At 56.4% G+C, this 19,901-nt stretch overlaps 1 protein-coding gene across 1 annotated transcript; it reads left to right on the top strand.

The window, feature by feature from the left end:
• On the top strand, positions 1,748-19,238 carry TRPV2 (transient receptor potential cation channel subfamily V member 2). The gene is made up of 15 exons (XM_018064698.1): positions 1,748-1,942; positions 3,531-3,767; positions 5,880-6,013; positions 7,563-7,856; positions 8,490-8,773; positions 10,693-10,866; positions 11,221-11,376; positions 11,901-11,996; positions 12,770-12,840; positions 13,272-13,437; positions 15,193-15,259; positions 15,360-15,676; positions 16,515-16,642; positions 17,438-17,517; positions 19,004-19,238. Exons 2-15 carry the CDS (start codon positions 3,568-3,570, stop codon positions 19,096-19,098), a joined length of 2,262 nt encoding a protein of 753 aa, XP_017920187.1. The 5' UTR covers positions 1,748-1,942; positions 3,531-3,567; the 3' UTR covers positions 19,099-19,238.

Here is a 19,901-nt window from a genome sequence, read left to right as displayed (position 1 = left end):
CTTTGTGGCCTTGGATAGTGTGTCCAGTCTTGCCCAGCCTCAGCTCCTAATCTGTGAAATAAGGTTGCTCTGAGAATTACATGCAAAGCACTGAGCAGTATCCGGCATATAGTAACTGCTCAGGAGGCCCTTGTTATTATTAAAGATGAGGCCAGACAAATAAATGTTAACCATAATGGACAATGAGTTACTATCAGAGAAATGCACAGTATCATGGAACACAGGGGCTTCCCTGGTGGCTCAGACAGTGAAGAATCTGCCCACAATGTGGGAGACCTGAGTTCAATCCCTGGGTGGGAAAATCCCCTGTGGAGAAGGAAATGGCAACTCACTTCAATATTCTTGCCTGGAGAATCCCATGGACAGAGGAGCCTGGTGGGCTACAGACCATGGTGTTGCAAAGAGTCGGACACAACCGAGCAACTAACACTTAATGGAACACAGAGAGGGGACCCTCAAACCAATCCAGGGTCTAGGAAAGGCAACCCAAGGAAGTGATGTTTAAACAGAGAGGTAGGAATTGGCTAAAGCAAGGCTCTGTGTGTGTGTGTGTGTGTGTGTTCCTGACAGTTGCAACAGCTTATGCAAAGACTTGGAGGCAACAGTAGAGAGCATGGTATACTAGTATACTGGAGAGACTGAAATGTGTTCAGAATGTCTAGAGCAGGACTGTCCAATAGAATTCTCTGCTATGATGGAAAAGTTCTGTAACTGTGCTGTCCTCTATAGTAGCCACTAACCACACGTGACTATGAGCATTTGAAATGTGTAACTGTAGAACTGAATGCTTAATTTAATTTTACTATAGTTGACATATTTAAATAGCCACTGTGGCTGGTGACCTTACAGTGGACAGCACAGGTGTATACACTGGAATGTCATGTGAACAGCAGGATTGCAATAAGAGATGGGGTGTGGAGAAGGGTATCCTGCTGCACAGGCTTAGTATGGAGGGTTGTTTAAGCCAGGGAGTAAGGTGATCTGGTTTTCATTTTTGAAACACCACTCTCATTGCTGTAAGGAGAATGGATTAGGGAGGGGTGCCAGGCAGGAGTGAAGCAGGTAGACCAGCCTGAAGGTGGCTGTGGTCTCCCTGGCAGGAAAGACAGTGGTTTGGACCAGGCAGAGATAGGGACAAATTGGGAGGTTTAGGGGTGTGGGGTTCCTGATGGGGTGGATTTTAGGGGTGAGGGAGAGGGAGATGACCTAGGGCTGGCTACTTACTAGGATGGTGTCTCTGTCACCAGTCTGGACCGGGGCTGGTTTGGAAGGGAGTTGTCTAATTTCAGAAGCATAGCCGCCCCTGCTGGCCGGTGCTGGAAGCGCCTTTAGCTCAGGGAAGGAAGGCTGGTGCCCACAGGCTGCGGGTCTGGGGGACTGGGGAAAGGTCCCAGGAGGTCGGGAGGTCGGGAGGTCGGGGTGGTGGGGTGCATTCCAGGGGCAGGTGCTGGGCTGAGTCCCTCCTCTCCGGGAGCGTCCACATCAGCTTTCCCTGCCCCGTCTGAGCCACATGGCCGCTGGGGGACCAGTGGTGGGGAAGAGGAGGGGTGGGGGTCAGTGTGTAGGGGCCGAGTCCCTCGCTGACCCAAGGGCCCGCCAGCTCCCCTCTCCTCCGAATACGACCCCGCACCCAAGGGTGGCCTCCCACTGCCCCACCTTCGGCATCTGGGGGCCTCAAAGGCAGGCAGTGGGGGTGGGGCGGGGCGGGAGGCGGGGCGTGTCTCCCCAGAGAGGGTGTGGCCTTCGGTCCGAATGGTCAGTATCCCGGCCAGCGGGTCCTCCCTCGAGAGCGCTGATCAGGCTGCAGCCAGGCGGGCTGAACGGGTGGCACGCAGGGGGACCCAGCCGGCTCTCAGGGCTCCCGGCCGGCCAGCGCCCCTCCCGGCTGCACTTCCTCCGCAGCCCCAAGCCGGATGCGTCTCGCGCTGCCTCCGCCGAGCTAGTGAGTCCGGGATGATGCGGGCGTCCCAGGGGCCCGGACCCCCAGGCCTGGGGGTGGCGGCTAGGAAGCCCAAGTGGGGTTCTTGCTAGCCCATCCCTGAGCCAGGGTCTCCGCGGGGCTCCGGCTCCCTCCTTCACCTGACCTCGCTGGGAAGATGGTGGGGCGGGTGTCCAGGCTGGGGGTGGGGCAGGGCAGGGGCTGTTGGGCAGGACAGCTGTTGCTGCGGAGGCTTGGGAGCCGTGGACTGGGAGGCAGAACGGTGCGAGGGTGGGGACCTTAGCCAGGTTAAATGAGTGGCATGGGAAAGACGCCCCCGGGGTGCGCAGAAAGATGCTGGTTCAACACTGCGTCGTGAGGACTGGACAGCCCCCGCCTCCTCTGCTTCTGTGGGAAGATGCCCCCACGTCGTCCCCCGCCCCCGACTCCGGAGGCTGAAGCTGCAAGGAAGATGGTCCAGGCCCAGCCACTGTCCACCCTGCCACTCATGCCCCCCACTTCCGTCCCCAAGTCCCCGAGCTCTGCCCCCTGCGCCCTCTCCCCACACTGTTCTCTCCACTCTCCCCACCTTGGGCTCTTTTCCCTTCTCTCTGCTCACCCAATGGGGGGCGCAGGGCCTTCTCCCACTCCACACTGGGGCCCCACCCTACCATGTGATGGCGGCTGTGGTTTCAGCGCTCCCCTAGAGGGTGAGGTGGAGCTTGGAGCTGAACTCCCCGCCCAGCCTGGGGCCTGGTGGGGCTGCAGGCTCAGGGCAGCTTGGGCGCCAGCGAGGTATCTCCCTCTGGCTCTGAACCCCCTAAGAGACACTAAGACTGAAAATACAGACAGACCCTGAAGGATTCTGAGAACTGAAGAGGAACAGCATGTAGGGCTAGGTGCTGCCCACAGCTTGGAACCTTGAGAGAGTCACTTCCCCCTTCTGAGCCCTGGTCGTCCTGGCAGCAAAATAAAAACTTTGATAGGCCCGTGGTTTTCCGAAGACTTCCCCAGAGAGCTCCTACTCTGCGTGGGAGGTGGAGTGACCTGCCCCCACGGGAAACTGCATTTTCATCTGCTGTGAATATCAACTGCTGGGCAGGAGGCTGTGTCGAGAAAGGGTTGTGCTATTAACACAAACGTTTCGGGACCAGGGGCTGTGGCCTCTCAAAGATCAGGAAGTCCCAGAGGGAGAGTTAGGGACAGTGATGGTCCCTGTTTCTCTGACAGCCTCCCTCTCGGTCCTCCCTCCTCTGGCTCCTCTCCCTGCTCCTGTTGGACTGAGTCCCTGCCCTGGGGGCTGGTCTACTTGTGTGTGCTCACCCCAAGGACTGTAGCCCTCCAGGCTCCTCTGTCCAAGGGATTTCCCAGGCAAGAATACTGGAGTGGGTTGCCATTTCCGCCTCCAGGGGATCTTCCCGATCCCGGGGTTGAACCTGCTTCTCCACACTGCATGCAGATTCTTACTGCTGAGCCACCAGGGAAAGTCTACTTGTACCCAGCTTCTGTTAGTGAGCCTCTCTGGTCCCAGGCTCCAGCCAGCTCTTCTAGTCCTGCTCCTACTGGGAAAAGGAGGTTGCTCTGACATCTCTGTCTGCCCCCACCCCCACAGAGGTTCCAGTCAGAAGGGGCAGCCGTCTTCCCTGAGGATGACTACGCCCTCCAGCCCTCCTGCTTTCAGGCTCGAGACCTCAGATGGAGGCGATGAAGATGGTGCCCAGGGAGACAAAGGAAAGGGGGGCGGGAGCACTGAACCACCCCCCATGGAGTCCCGGTTCCAGGGTGAGGACCGGAACTCCTCTCCACAGATCAAAGTGAATCTCAACTTCCGAAAGGCGGCAGGTGCCAGGTGAGGCAGCAAGTGTGGATGGAGCCTGGGGCTTCACTTCTAGCAGAAGCAAACTGGGTGGCCTGGCCCAACACCAGCACCCCTTCCCCACAGCCTGGGGGGTCCTCGGTCTGGCTCTGATGGCTCCAGGGCCGACAGGCTGAACTCCGCTCTGCTCGCTGAGGTTGCTGCTTCCAGAACTTTCCCCATTCTTGCCCTTCTGTCTTCTGGGGTTGCATTCCTCTTGGTAGGGACATATTCTTTCAGCTCCAATTACTCAGCTGAGCCTGGCATGTTCCTTGTTTGTCACAGTCCCTGCAAGGGGTGGTAGCAGGGTCCACACTCCAGTCCAGGAGAGTCAAGGACATCCAGGAATGTCCCGCGTGCTCGCAGGCTCCTCTGAGGCTGGACCTGTTGCCCTGGGGACGTGGACTCTGGGGATTAAGAACAGTGGGCTTATTCTTGGAATCACCTTCACTTTGACTTTCCTGTGATGTCCACTAATTCAGACCCTGGGAACCACTCTGGCAGGGAGCCCTGTGGGTGTGGGGGAGGGGTGCACCTGGCATGCCCCAGCGTGAGGTCTGCCATATCTGCATGGGCCAGACAGCACTCTGCCAGGGAAGCCCCTCTGTCCCTTCCCCCCGCCTCACTCACCCCTGGGACTCGGCCGCCCGCCTTGGCCTCTGAGCCCAGAGCCCCTGTCCTGGTCCTGTCTGTGCTGCAGGACCGAGGTCACATTCACACCAGGGTAGGAGAGGATGCTTGCGAAGCTTCTGGGATTGGGCCACCAGCTCGAGGCAGAACCAGCATCTTGGTGCCCTTTGTGCCCCATGGGCTTCCCTGTCCCAGGACTCTGATGCCACCCTGTGACAGGAAGTGCCTGTCCAAATAGCCACTTCCCCTAGCCAGACTGCCCCAGGCTCCCCAGTCAGCCACAGAGCCCTCTTGGTCATGCTGCGTCCACGTGGTCTGCTGGGTGAATGATGGTGCATCAGTCATGCGATCACAGCTTAAAATACGACTGATCCCAGCAGCCCCCCCATTCATCAGAGCCTCCAACCCTTTCTTGGTTGATCCACTCCATGGTAGACCTGAGGGCCCCAAAAACGTCAGTTAGTCCCCCCTTTGTCCCTTCATATTGGCTGGTCATGGTGCCAGGACTCAGAGGCGAGCTGGCCTCTGTGAGAAGGGACGGGTCCAGGCGGGGGTACCCCACCCAGCCCTGCTAGACTCAGAAGGGTTACCAGCTCCTTTTGGGGATTTTCCCAGAAGAGTGGCTTCTCAGTAAAATTCTGTGAGCATCTGGTTTCCATTTTGGGACCCATCTCTCTGAGGAAACTCTGTCTGTCCAGGCTGGAGTTTCTCTGGAGTCGGGGTCTGGAGTTAGTTGAGCCCTCACCCCGCACCCCATCCCCCCACCCCCCACCCCATCCCCTGCACCATGAATTCTGCACCATGTGACTTTGGGAAAGTTACTTTATCTCCTTGTTTGTCTGATAGAGATTGCTCACCCAGGACAGAAGTGATGGTCAGGGGGGCAGCTGCTCTGTTGTTAGTTCATAGATGGTCTGAGAAGCCGAGGGGCTTTTCTTGACTCCTTGGTGGGGACCAGTGGTACAGACAGCCCCCAAGTCTGTGGGCACCTCTGGTAGCCCTGTGCTTGTTGTGAGACCCTCAGGGTACCTAGAGAGTGAGAGCAGATCTCCCAGATGCCTGAGGTCGGGGGACGCACGGACCACGGCCCCGGACAGTCCCCTCCTCCAGGGGTCTGAGCACCTGGGGTCTCATTGGTCAGTCTGGGAGAGTGCATGCTGCATGCTAAGTCGCTCAATCATATCTGACTCTTTGTGACCCCGTGGACTGTAGCCCGCCAGGCTCCTCTGTCCATGGGATTTTCCAGGCAAGAATACTGCACTGGGTTTCCATGGCCCTCTCCAGGGGATCTTCCTGACCCAGGGATTGAACCTGTGTCTCCTGCATTGCAAGTGAATTCTTTACCACTCAGCTACAGGGAGGGTAGAGGCCCTCAAGAGGCTCTCATGGAGCTCCCTGGGAAGGGGAAAGAGCTTCCCCTCTTTTGGGGGCCCAGAGCTCTCTTGCAGTTATCATGCACAAACCACATTCCCACAGCCAGCCAGACCCAAACCGCTTTGGCCGAGACCGGCTCTTCAGCGCCGTGGCCCGGGGGGCCCCCGAGGACCTGGCGGGGCTACCAGAGTACCTGCGCCGGACCAGCAAGTACCTCACAGACTCGGAGTACAGAGGTAGGCTACCGCTCGAGCCAGGGCTCCCTGGGTGGGTCTCGACCATGGTCAGGAGCTGAGAGGCAAGGAGGGGCAGTGCTCCTAGCAGCTGCCCTGCCGATAGAGCCCGCTCCCCTGTCCACCTACCCCACCAGCTCCCAACCTGGCCTGCCTCGGCCACCCTCAGCCGTGTCAGTGGCGAACGGATATTCTCAGGCTTCCTCAATGTGGCCTTTCCCTGCCTCTTTTTCAGTAACAGCATCACTGAGATCTGACACGCATACCACACACTTCATCTATCCCAGAGCATTCTTTGCCCCAAATATAAGTACCTGTAATATTTGGGCTGATGAAGGAAAGAACATTTGTGCATTCTAGAAGGTTCAAATAGTAATGAAATGTATAAAGCTGAGGGTAAAAACAGTCCATCATCCTGGCTCCTAATAATGATATGGAATACATCTTTTCAAACTGTTTAAATTCAGGAGGTATATATATATAAGAAGTGGGGCCGTGCCATGTGTGCTGATCTGTAATGTGCTTTCCCCGTCTTACTACATCTTATAGCACGCTCCATCTCGGTGCACAGGCCTCTAACTCAGTCACCGTAACAACCGGCGGAGTTTCCCATCCTGCACATTGACCACAGTTTAGTTAACTAACCCCCTACTGGTGGCCATTTAGATTGTTTGTAATTTTTGGCCTCAGCACCTCTGTGTACTAAGAGTTTTGTATATAATTCCATGTGATCCTTACAAGAACCCTGGGATGGTTCCATTTTACAGTGAGGAAAATTGAGGTTAAGAGAGGCCAAATGACTTGCCCAGAAGAGACGGAGTTTTTAAGTGGTAAAGCCACTTAACAAACACTGCTCCAAACGTTCTTGTGTGGACAACGTTGCCTACACGTCTTAGAAACTTAATTTATAGGGCAGAAATTGTAGCATACCAGAATATTACTCAGCCGTAAAAAGGAACAAATTTGAGCCAGCTGTAGTGAAGTGGATGAACCTAGAGTCTGTTGTACAGAGTGAAGTAAGTCAGAAAGAGAAAAACAAATATGTATATTGATGCATAATATGGAATCTTAAAAAGTGGTACCAATGAACCTAATGGCAGAGAAGGAATGGAGACGTAGACACAGAGAATGGCCTGTGGACACAGCAGGGGAAGGAGAGGGTGGGATAAATTGAGAAAGTATCATTGACATGTATCCACTACCGTGTGTAAAACAGACAGCTAGTGGGAAGCTGCTGTATAGCCCAGGGAGCTGAGCTCAGTGCTCTGTGATGACTTAGAGAAGTGGGATGTGGGTGTGGGAGGGAGGCTATAGAGGGAGGGGATTTATGTATATGATTATGACTGATTAGAGTTGTTGTATGGCAGAAACCAAATCAACATTGTAAAGCAGCTTTTCTGCAACTAAAAAATAAAGAAAATTGCAGCCATACCTGTTGGTATTCTAACCCCTCTGGCTTGAGCCTTATCACTCTGCAGCATGGCTGGGGTGCTCCCTGTATGGGTGGGTGGGCGGCCTGAACACCACAGTGCCCCCTCCCCTCCTCCTGCAGAGGGCTCCACGGGGAAGACCTGTCTGATGAAGGCTGTGCTGAACCTTCGGGACGGGGCCAACGCTTGCATCGAGCCACTGCTGCAGATTGACCGGGCCTCAGGCAATCCCCAGCCTCTGGTCAACGCCCAGTGCATGGATGAGTACTACCGAGGCCACAGTGCCCTCCACATCGCCATCGAGAAGCGGAGCCTGCTCTGCGTGAAGCTCCTGGTGGAGAATGGGGCCGATGTGCATGCCCGGGCCTGCGGCCAGTTCTTTCAGAAGAGGAGCCAAGAGACCTCCTTCTACTTCGGTGAGCTGCCTTTTTGTATAAAGTGGACTGCAGAGGGGATAAGGCCTCGCCCACGGTCACAGGGTTAATGTGACCCTGAAACCCAGACCTGTCTGACCCCTTATGCTTCTAATCACTCGGCCACCTGCAAAGGCAGCTTGTCTAAGAGATGTTTTACCCTTATCTGGCCAGGGAAGCTCACTCACTACACTCAAGCTCAGACCAGGGCCAGGGGAGTGGGCAGCTAGCACTGGTGTGTGATGAGACTCGACCAGATAGGGCCTGGAGGAAGGAACATCTGTGCCCAGCGGCAGTGGGTCTGGGCCCCTGCAAAGAAAGGAGACAGAGGCAAGGGGTGGGAAGCCTGATGGGCAAGCCCACACTCTGATCCCTTTAGAGCTCCAGGTCCTCTCCCTTGGGTCGGAGCTGGACAGAGCCACCTCGACCAGCTCCTGAAAGAAGGTGCAGCTGCCCTGGGCAGGGCCCGGGACCTTCTCTGCTCACTGCCTGGCCTGGCTGGGCCGGGGACCCTGATATAATACTGCATCTCCTCTTCTGGCTGCCTGACCCACCTCAAGGCAGTCCAGGGAGCATAACGAGCCAGCGGGTGGAAGCTGAGAGACCCAAGGCCCAAGCTGTCTCCTTGGCCCCCAGGCGAGCTGCCCCTCTCCCTGGCTGCGTGCACCCAGCAGTGGGATGTGGTGACCTATCTCCTGAAGAACACGCACCAGCCCGCCAACCTGCAGGCCACTGACTCGCTGGGCAACACAGTGCTGCACGCCTTGGTGATGATCGCAGACAACTCTCCGGAGAACAGCATGCTGGTGACCCACATGTACGACAGGCTCCTCCAGGTGGGGGGCCTGCAGCTGGAGGACATGCCCAACCTGCAGGGCCTCACGCCCCTGAAGCTGGCCGCCAAGGAGGGCAAAATCGAGGTGAGTGGCCGGGTCGCCCTTTCCAGGAAGCAGGAGTACTCAGCCAGGAATTTTGCAGAAAGAGCCTGGGGTGGTGTCTAGCTCAGAGCAGTGCCGGCATGCACCTCTCCTACGTGTGTGTTTATTATTGATAAATTATCCAGGAGCTGCAGAATGAATATATTACATTATAAAGCAGGGATTGTATATTTTTGGCTGCACTGTGCAGCTTCCCAGATCTTAGTTCCCCGACAAGGGATTGAACCTGGGCCATGGCAGTACAAGCATGAATCCTCACCACTGAACCACCAGGGAACTCCCAGGGATTCTTTTTAAAGTCATTTGGGTTTCTTGATCAGCAAATAGCTGTCTCATATTCTTTGCTGTTAGGTTTTCTTCCTATTGATTTTTGTGTTCTCTTTTAAAAAATTATTTATGTATTTATTTTTTAAATTTTGGCTGTGCTGGGTCTTTGTTGCTGTACACTGGCTTTCTCTAGTTGTGGCAAGTGGGGGCTACTCTCTAGTTGAAATGCAAGAGCTTCTCATTGTGGTGGCTTCTTTTGTTGAGCAGTGCACACTCAAGGGTACGTGGGCTTCTGTTGTGGCATGCGGGCTCAGAAGTTGGGGCTCACAGCCTCCAGGGGTCATTAGTTGTGGCACATGGGGCTTAGTGACATATGGGATTTCCCAGACCAGGGATCAAACCCGTGTCCCTTGCATTGCAAGGCAGATTCTTAACCCCTTGACCACCAGGGAAGCCCCATAAGTGTTATTGATCATGAACATAACAGCATTTTGTTTACAATTTGCAAATTTTTCTCCCAGTTCAACATTAAAAAAATGTCATGGCATTTTTTGCTACACAGAATTTTTACATTTTTATGTAGCTGAATATAATTATCTTTTTCTTAATTTTTGCTATTGCTTAACTCCTACAATATTTTAAAACTTTGTGTGTGTGCATGAATATACGTGTGTGTGTATGCGTGTGTGTGTATTCCATAGCCATATCTTCTTCCAGACTTTTCTTTTGCAGTTTCAATTTTAATGCCTAAAGATGATTTATCTGGAAGTTATAAGTTACTCTTAGAAAGAGTAACCATGAGGAAATTCCCATACACTCCAGTGGTTAGGACTCTACTTTGATTGCCAAGGGCTTAGGTTCGATCCTTCGTCTGGGAACTAAAAGATTCCATAAGCTGTGTGGTTAAACAAAAAGAATAAACATAATCTAGCTTTACTTTTTTCTCAAAACACTTTCTCATTGTCTGATCCTTATTATCAGGGGGAGCGTCATGGGTGTACAAACCTACACAGGTGACACAGGGCCCCATGCTTGGAACATAGGTGTCTTTAAAGCTTAAGACCAGATTGAACATAAGTGGGTTTTACGTTTTCTTCCTGCCCTCCAAGGCCCCTGGGGTGTGGGGACCTCCCTTTGTGTCTAAAGGCATGGCTGTGTGACCTGTGGAAGCCACTCCCCAACACAGGAAGCCCCCACCTCCAACACTCCTCATTTGTAAAACCACACTGCTCCGAACCTGTTCGGGTCAGGGACACTTTCTAGCCTGCTGAGAGCTCTAGACTCTGGCCACAGTCATGCACACACATGTGTAGCTGGCAGCCTCTGATGTCATGGGGCATTAAGGACCCCTGAACTGGGGGTCCCTTGGCCATAAGAGTGTCCAGAAAAGAGGCCTTGGGGCAGGAATGGGGAAGGAAGAGCCAAGGTTGGCAGGCCCTGGCATAGGTGGGTAGGTGGGAGTGCTTACATGGGGCTTAGTACGTGGATGTGTATAACAGTTCATATGCACAAGTACACGTGTGTGCAGGGCACATGCGTGTGTCTGCTCTGCAGGACACTGAGTCCGAGGCTTCCCATCAGTGGGGGTGGTGGCCATGCGGGTCAAGCTCAAGCTCATGAGCCTGGCCCTGTAGATTTTCAGACACATCCTGCAGCGGGAGCTCTCGGAGCCATACCAGCACCTTTCCCGAAAGTTCACCGAGTGGTCCTATGGGCCTGTGCGGGTGTCGCTGTATGACCTGGCCTCTGTGGACAGCTGGGAGGAAAACTCAGTGCTGGAGATCATCACCTTTCACTGCCGAAGCCCAGTGAGCCCGTGGGGCGGGGGTGTGCCTAGGGGGCCTGGCAGAGCTTCCTGCGAGGTCTACCGCTCGGGTCAGCTGCTGGACCACGCAGGCCCTGAAACTGGGATGTGGGGGTGTGGCATCATGTCCCCACCCAGCCCCTGGGCACACGCTCACTCCACACACCGGTGCTACCCGAGCTGGGGATCACGCCAGGGTGTCCTCTCTGTTGCCAAGCACCTGTTCAGGACTGGTCACTCTGTAGCTGTGAGGGTGGGGAGGGGTCATTCGGGGCTCCCTGTCCTCTCCCCCTCCCCTGGTGCCCCCAACTGTACTTGCTGAACCAAAGGCGCCTCTGACTCTCACCTGCCGTCCCAGCTCCGCCACCGGATGGTAGTCTTGGAGCCGCTGAACAAACTGCTGCAGGCGAAGTGGAATCTGCTCATCCCCAGGTTCTTCTTCAACTTCCTGTGTTACTTGACCTACATGTTCATCTTCACCGCTGTCACCTACCACCAGCCTGCCCTGGAGAAGGCAAGGCGGGGAGGGGCACGTCCTGGGGAGGCTTGCTGGAAACAACCCTGGCAGAAGATGAGGCAAGGATTATCACCCACCCTGCAGATGCTGACCGCTGGGTGCTGTAGCCACGTGCTAACCTAGCTGGTCACAGTATGGAAGTAACAGCATAGCGATAACCACAATAATAGTTAGGACTTAGTGAGTGTGCACCATATGTGAGAAAGTGTTCCACATGACTGACATGTGTTAACATGTTTAATTAATCTCACAAGTCTCTGAGATGATAACTCTCATCATGGCTGGTTTACAGGTGAGTGAAGGGAGGCACAGAGAGATTAAGCAGCTTCTCCAGGGCCACAAAGGCCGTGAGCGGTGGAGATGGGGCCTGAAACCCGACAGTCTGGCTCGAGAGCCAATGCTTGCTCTGCCACTCTGGGGGCCTCCCCACCACTCACACTCAGAATGGGCCCCCAGCCTAGCTATCAGTGGGGGGCTGCTGGGAGGGGACCCCAGGCTGAGCCGAGCATCTCTTCGAGCAGGACTTCCTCTCACCGGAAGTGATGGCTGGGAACACCATGCTGCTGCTGGGCCATGTGCTGCTCCTGCTCGGGGGAGTCTACCTCCTCATAGGCCAGGTGAGGGCTCCTCTGACCACCCCGCTCTAAACCCAGAATCCTGCTCTGAGGAGCCTGGGCACAGGTTAACCAAGTCCCTGCATTTTCAGGAGACTGAGCCCCATACCTGGTCCCGGGCTGAGCAGCCTTAGGGCGGCCTTGCCTTCTGGCCTGAATGCCCTAACCCTGCTGTGCTTGCTGGGGTGCCCTCAGGGCGGCAAATGACTCCTGTGATCCCCTGGCAGTGCCAGCTTTGCTCCCTTGTGAATAGAGCTAGATGGCCCCCAGCCTACGGTCCCTTGGCTGGGTCATTCCTCACTTGAGGAGCACAGAAGGGTAGGCTAGGGGCCTGAGCAGGACATCCTCAGGGGAAGATGCTGCCAGCTTGCGGGAGACAGACTGGGCCGTGGTGTGGAGACTCTCTGGGAGGCCAGGGTGTCTCGAGCACTGGATGGTCCCTGGGCAGCCAGGAAGGGGGAGGGAAAGGAGCCCCTTTCATCGTATGGAGCATGAGCCCTCCAGCTGGATCCACAGGGAGCCGGGGGATCCCTGGCATTGTCTGGGTGTCTGACAGTTTGGAAACAGAGTCTGGAGCTTTCTCAGCTACCAGCCGGATTCATAAGCACCCCAAAAGTCAAAGCTGCCGCCTGAGCCCCCGAGGTGGTTTTGGTTGGATTGTGACAGGCTGTGGGTGGGGAGCTTGACAGTGGCGATCCAGCCCTGAGGGCAGTGGGGCTGTGCTGTGGCCCAGCACATGTCACAGCCTGTCCTCCCGGCCCCCTGCCCCCCTGCAGCTGTGGTACTTCTGGAGGCGCCGTCTGTTCATCTGGATCTCCTTCATGGACAGCTACTTCGAAATCCTCTTGTACGTGAGGCCTCACCCCTCTTCCCCCATCTTGGCCTGGGAGGGGGCACCACACCGGCTTTGGGGACCAGGGAGCTCCAGGGGCTGGGACCAGCATGCAGGCTGGACCCCAGAGCTGGGCTGCTGTTGGGTCCAGCTCATCACGTCGACCGAGTCCTCGCTCTGCCTCAGTGGAGCCTAGAGTCTTTACCTGCTGTGTCTCACTGAATCCTCGCCTGCCGAATCAGGCGTTGTTCCTGTTACCCTTGTTTTACAGGGGAGGGAACTGGGGCCCTCAGGGACCTCACCCGAGATGGAGGTCAGGATGCTCAGGTCCAGTCCGGACACAGGGAGGACATCTCATCTCTGAGACCGCGGCAGGGGCTGTGGGGCAGTGGGGGTCTGCACCGGCCAGGGGAGGCCCGCGAGCTGACCGACCCTGCCCCCCGCAGCCTGGTCCAGGCACTGCTCACCGTGCTGTCCCAGGTGCTGTGCTTCTTGGCCGTCAAGGCACACCTGCCGCTGCTCGTGTGCTCGCTGGTGCTGGGCTGGCTGAACCTGCTCTACTACATGCGTGGCTGGCAACACACGGGCATCTACAGCGTCATGATCCAGAAGGTGAGAGGCAGGGGCGGCCCCGTGCAGCCAGACTGGGCGGAGCTGGACACTGCACCCCAGGGGCACTCCTTTTGGGCTCAGCAGGCACGTGCCGACCCCACCCCCCAGCTAGGCTAGGCAGAGGGGAATGTGAGCAAGTCTGCCCGTGCCCCATGCCCCCAGACGCTCACCGAGTGTCAGCATCAGGGTGCACATACCTGTGCCTGCTCTCAGGGTCTGCCCTCCACATGGGTAAGCACATGTGCACACGTGTGTGCTGGCAAGTGTCCACACAGGAGCACGCGCCTCCTTGCTCACTGAAGTAGCAGGGACCAAGCATAGAAGCTCACCAGTGTGCCTGTGCCCTGGGTCATCTGGGCACGTGGAGGTGCCTGCATTCATTCAGTCATTCAACAAACATTTAGGAAGCAGATGCTAGGTATGGGTCAGGCCCCGTTCTAAGTGTCAGGAACACAGTATTTTGTTCACAAACAGAATAGATCTTGCTCTCCTGAAGCTGACATTCTAGCCGAGGAAACAGCATAAGAAAGCAAATGAGAATGGTGCATTACACTAAATTCTCTGAAGGAAACATGTAAGGGGGGTGTGAGGGACAGTGACTGGGTGCTGTAAACCGGCTGCTCTGTGGGTCTCTTTGAAGAGGTGGCATGTAAGTTAAGATCCGAGAGAATGATCCAGCCACCACACTCTCAAGGAAGTAGCAATCTAGGCAAAGGGACCAAGGCCGGAAGCCAGAGCGAGCTGGGACAGCTAGGGACAGACAGAGGCTGGGAGGGTATGGGAGGAAGTGGGGGGAAGGGAGTGGTTTTGCTGGCCTCGGGGAGGCCCCTGGAGGATTTCAGTCATGTCCAACTCTTTGCAACCCTATGGACTATGGCCCTCGGGGCTCCTCTTTCAATGGGATTCTCTAGGCAAGAATACTGGAGTGGGTTGCTATGTTCTCCTCCAGGGGATCTTCCCCACCAAGGGATGGAACCCGCGTCTCTCACATCTCCCACAATGGCAGGCAGGTTCTTTCCCACTGAGCCACCTGGAAAGCTCAGTGACATTAAGTACATTTACAGTGTTGTACAACCATCTCCATCATCTCCAGGATTTGTCCACCTTCCCCAGTTGAAATTCTGTCCCGTGAAACCCGAACTCCCCATTACTCGCCTCCTCCTTGCCCCTGGTAACCACACTTTGACTTCCTATCTCTCTGAGTTTCACTATTCTGAGTGCCTCATCCTGTAAGTACCAGTCATACAGTATTTGTCCTTTCGTGCCTGGCTTATTTCCCTGGGCGTAATGTCCTCAAGTTTCATTTCTGCTATCACACATTAGAATTTCCTTTCTGTTTAAGACTGAATAATACTGCACTGTATGTAGACACCACATTTAGTTTATCTGTTCATCCATCTGTGAACAACTGGGTTGTTGCCACCTCTGGCTGTTTGAACAACGCTGCTGCAAACACGGGTGCCTGGGTTATCTGTTCCAGTCCTTGTTTTTCCATTCCTTCTCTTGGGTACATATCCAGACGTGGAGCTGCCGGAGCCTGTGGTTTAATTTTTTGGCCTTGGAGGGTTTTGAGCAGGAAAATGATGTGATCTGATATAGATTTTTTAAAAGACCCCCCTTCTCACTGTGGCTCCACAGGGCCTGTGTATGCACACATTGTGCATGTGTGCGTGCACGTGTGCAGGGCTGAAGCAGGGTCTGGAGTCACACCTAGTGACCTGGGCCCCCCAACCAACTCTGGGGCATGTGTTCTAGGTCATCCTTCGGGACCTGCTCCGCTTCCTGCTGGTCTACTTAGTCTTCCTTTTCGGCTTCGCTGTTGGTAAAGGCCCTTGCTCCCCCGCCCAGCCCTTGCTACCCTCGAGGCTGCCCGCTGGTCTCCCCTAGGCTGAGCACCCCCGGCCTCTCTCCCCTCCCCGCAGCACTAGTGAGCCTGAGTCGGGAGCCCCAGGACACCGGGGCCCCTGCGGGTTCCAACTCCACCGAGGTGGCAGGGAAGGAGGACAAGGAGGCCCCATACCAGGGCATCCTGGACACCTCCTTGGAGCTGTTCAAGTTCACCATCGGCATGGGCGAGCTGGCCTTCCAAGACCAGCTGCACTTCCGCGGTGTGGTGCTGCTGCTGCTCCTGGCCTATGTGCTGCTCACCTACGTCTTGCTGCTCAACATGCTCATTGCGCTCATGAGCGAGACCGTCAACAGCGTCGCCACTGACAGCTGGAGCATCTGGAAGCTGCAGGTACCTGGGGAGGGTCCCCATCGCCTCTTGTATCCTGAGCCCCCGAGTGGGATCTCCCTTGTCCATTCTTTCCATCCTGCACAGGGCTGACCTGAGGATGGATCAGGTCTTGGGATGTGCCTCGCACATACTAGGTGCTGTGTGTTAGCTGCCATCATTGTTAGTACTAAGTGTTTCCCGAGTGCCCAGTGCAGGGAGAGACATGGTTCTAGGCTCCAAGCATATGGCAGAGAACGAGATGAAGACTCCGCCCTCGTGCATCACGTTCCAGTACTCATCGAATGTTCTGTGGGGTTAGCTTGGTGGGCGACACATGTGGGATGCAGGGTCCTGGGTTGGCCTGGCCTGGAGGAGCTGAGGGGGAGGGCAGAGGCTGGGGTAGCTGGGAGCTGATGAGAGCTGGGAGGGTCCAGGTGGGTCTGGACAGGTGCTGCGGGGAGAGCCTTGTGGGTGAGGGGGTGCTGAACTGTGTGACCAATTCACTGCTGACCGGGCAAGCCACTTATCTTCTCTGAGCCTCACCTGCAAAGTTCCATGCCGTCCCCAACTGGCTTGAGTGCCAGGGGCAGGCACTGTGAAGTTCTGTGCCTGCTGTAGTTCTAAAAGCTGTAGTTATGTGACTGCAAGTCACTGTAGGGCATGCATCACCTGCGGGCTCCCCAGCAATCACCCAGGACACGTCATCTTCAGTCTCTAAGTGGGAACACATTCAGGGGATGCAAGGCTTGACACAGAGGCATGTGAACTGTGGGGCTGGATTCAGATCCACACACTTCACAGATGCTGAGTTATGCTGTGAAGTGCCAGCCGCACTGTCTGACGAATCCTTTGTTCCCAGAAAGCCATCTCTGTCCTAGAGATGGAGAAGGGCTTCTGGTGGTGCAGGAGGAAGCAGCAGCGGGCAGGGGTGAGACTGACAGTTGGCTCCAGGCCAGATGGTAGCCCCGACGAGCGCTGGTGCTTCAGGTGAGCGGGGGGCCGGGGCAGCCTGGGGGCCCTGCTGAAAACCAGCGGGAGAGCAGCTAGGAAGGAAAGCCAGGTCTGGAGGGAAAGGCAGGGTCTGTGTGTCCGAGGACTCTGGCCAGGGCAGGCGAGGTCAGTGCTGCTGGACCTCATTAGACCCAGAGCTCCAAGACCCGCCGCTCTGCCTATCAGTTCATCTTCCTATCCACTGACTGAAACTGAAGGTCCCTCCCCAATGGTCCGTGACTAACTCCTTCAGGCCTGAAATGGGGTACAGTCAGGAGGTCAAAAGCCAGAGGCATCCTGGGGTCAGAGTGTGCTAAGCCTGCTGTGACTGGCTTTGACCTTCTACTCTCCACCCCCATCCTGACCCTGAGGCTGCAACCCTTCCCTTGAAAGCAGACTCTCCCCACAGAGAGGGAGCCTGGTGACAAGTGCATGGCCAGAAACACACTTTTCTGAGGGCATGGCCAAGCAAGGGGTGGGTGGTAGGACGTGGAGTAGCTGTGAAAAGACTCTAGAGCCTGAGTCCACAGAGATCCAGCTCCTCTAAATTCCTCTCTGGATGCTGGGGACAATCCAGGTCACTGTGAATAGCCAGAGCAGACAGATGCCTGTTCCTCCCTGTGGGCCCCTGGTAGGGGCAACGGTCTGAGAGCTGAGAGCACAGGCTCAGGTGGGCTGGCAGATGGTCCAGAGTCCTGTGGAGAAGACTCGCCCTCCTTGCCCTCCTCTGGAGCAGCCGCTCTCCTGCACCCCTGGCCTCCTGGAGCCTCACGGCTGCCCTGTCTTCTGCAGGGTAGAGGAAGTGAACTGGGCTGCGTGGGAGCAGACGCTGCCCACGGTGTGCGAGGAGCCCTCAGGGCGGGGCGGCCCTGGTGAGTGGCTGTGGGGCGTGTCTGCTTGGCCCACAGCACGGAGAGTCTGGGCTCCAGGCTCCATCGTGGAGGGGCTTTGTCCCATAAAGTGGTGCCTCCCCCAATCTGTCCCCCCTCCTCACCACCACTTGGGCAACCAGCTCCTGGTGCACCCTCCCCTCCTGCCTCTTCCTGTCCAGGTTTCTGTCTGTCCCTCTGCCGCACCCTCCGCTCATTCAATGGGTTCTGGGGGGACCCAGCAGGGGAACAAGCCAGTGCCCAATGGCTCCACCCCGACAGGCCAGCCTGGCCACCCCCACACCTGAGAAGCCACTTCCTCTGCCTTTGCCTCACGGCCCAGGCTTGTTCAAGGCCCCTCAATTCTAGGGTGGTGCTGGCCCTCCTCCAAGAATGACCCCCACCAGAGGCCTATTCTGAGGACTGGCTCTCTGCAGGGCAGGCCCCTTCCAGAATCCTCTGTAGCTCCCACTTCAAGACTTCCGGCTGCCCTTCTCTCCTTTCTCATGCTCTTTCCAGACCCTACCTGCTGTGCCCCGGCCCCCTCCCAACAGCCGCCCCATCACTCGAGAAACCGGTGTGTGGAGTCTCCTCTGGCCTCCAGGGCTCCTGGGTCCTTGACCACACGGCCCTCACTGATAACTTCCTGCCTCTGAGCCCTGCTGTCCCCTCCCTTCAAGACTCTGAAAATCCCCTTGTCATTCCACACCCCACTGCCTGCTCTGACCTCTAACTGGACATCACCATCGGGAACAGCCTTGGGGCTGCCCTGCCAGGACCACATTTGTCAGGCCGCCCCTCTTCGCCCAGGCGGGAGGATTTGTGGGTCTCTACCACCCCCCGCCCCCTGGTGCTGAGTGTCCTTGGGACCCACTGCCCTGCCCCTTCCCTCCCACGTCTGCACCCAGATCCTAGACAAGGCTTTTGGCTCCAGGCTCATCCCACTCCAGTCCCTCTGATGCAGACAAAAACCACACACAGCCCCCAGCACACAACGCCTCCCACTGCCTGGAAGGCCACATTCCTCCTCCTCGGGTCAAGGCCCAAAATTGTTGTCCAGCCCCCTCCCCTGCACCTCCCTCCATGTGATGGCAGTCCTTCAACAGTGCTCCCTGTTCATCTCTCCTTGGCTCTGTCCCAAGTGCCCTTCCATTCTCTGGGCATCGACCTTTCCCATCTTCTCCCCAGGTGGGGTGGGGTCTCCTCTCTTCTCTGAGCACCTGACTCTCGCCACCCTCTGGCTTTTCAGCACATTATCTCAGGTGTTCTGGTTTCTAACACAAGAGCCTGTCACCTGCAGGCACTCTCAGCTCCTGGGAGGAGGCCCCTGATGGGCACATGGTGGGGGGAGGCACTGCCTGGGACTCCTCGCCTGCTGTCTACAGGCAGGAGTGGTGCCATAGCTGTGGCCTCCTCCTGTTTCCTGGAGCCTGCTTCCTGGGGTACACACCCTGAGGACCAGGCCACCGTGGTCTTCATCCCTTTACAGGCACCATGAAGAGCCCGGCTTTGGCCTCCCAGTCCAGCCAGGACAGCGCGGTTGAGGAAGACCAGGTGCCCCTGCAGCCCCTGCAGTCCCACTGATGGATATCTTTCCAGTCCCACCTGCTGGCTCTGGGGCTCCAGGGGTCTTTGGTGGCAAAAATGAATAAATATTTTCTTCTGGCTAACTCTCCTGGAAACGTTAGTTGAGTAAAGGTATTGGGCCCTTGGGCTGGTTGGCATCTGCCACTTCTCTGAGTTTACCTGTGTCTGGGGCGGGGCTGTTCCCTCAGTCTCCTGGGCACAGGGACCCTCACCTGCAGCCCCACAGCTGCCCTCTTTGGGGTGCAGGCAGCTGGCCGAGGCACTGTGCCTGCCGTCACCGCAGAAGTGAGGTGGTGGACACAGGCCAGTAGGGCCACCTCTACCTCAGCCTCGACACCAGTTAAAGTCACCTGCAGGACGTCTCTCAGCCCGCTCCTGGGCTGAACTTCATTCAGGCTGTGGATTACCGATTCCTGTGCAATGCAGGGGTTCCCATCCCTGCAAGCCAGAGGGACCCCCCTGGGACACGAGAGCAAGGTTACCGAGGCTCCGGGCGCCCTCGGGGTCCCTAGCCGTCATCCCCCAGCATTTCCGGACGCCTCCTGGTCTTCTTGGCACTTACACTAAATCCTTCGCGCATGACGCTGGACTTCGTGGGTGTCTGACCCCTAGGCGTGGGCCCCTCTAGAAGCCCCCCTCCCTACATGAAAACCCCACGCCTATTTCTAAGACCTGCTCAGTAACTGATGGGTGACCACTGCGTTTCCGGCATTTTCCCTTGGAGTCCTGTGTGTTTGTTCACAGGACGTGCGTGGACGGGCTGAATGTTTTTTAAGTGGTCAGACCCAAGCCTGTTCCCA

Source organism: Capra hircus, chromosome 19 (genome assembly GCF_001704415.2).
Source record: "Capra hircus breed San Clemente chromosome 19, ASM170441v1, whole genome shotgun sequence".
Taxonomy (NCBI): domain Eukaryota; kingdom Metazoa; phylum Chordata; class Mammalia; order Artiodactyla; family Bovidae; genus Capra; species Capra hircus.
This window is presented reverse-complemented; position numbering and strand designations above follow the sequence as displayed.

Bases quoted from the DNA above. Each gene is read 5' to 3' on its own strand.
- TRPV2 (XM_018064698.1), top strand. From the start codon at position 3,568: ATGACTACGCCCTCCAGCCCTCCTGCTTTCAGGCTCGAGACCTCAGAT. The intron at 6,014-7,562 runs GTAGGCTACCGC...CTCCTCCTGCAG, and splicing joins CACAGACTCGGAGTACAGAG to AGGGCTCCACGGGGAAGACC. The intron at 13,438-15,192 runs GTGAGAGGCAGG...CATGTGTTCTAG, and splicing joins ACAGCGTCATGATCCAGAAG to GTCATCCTTCGGGACCTGCT.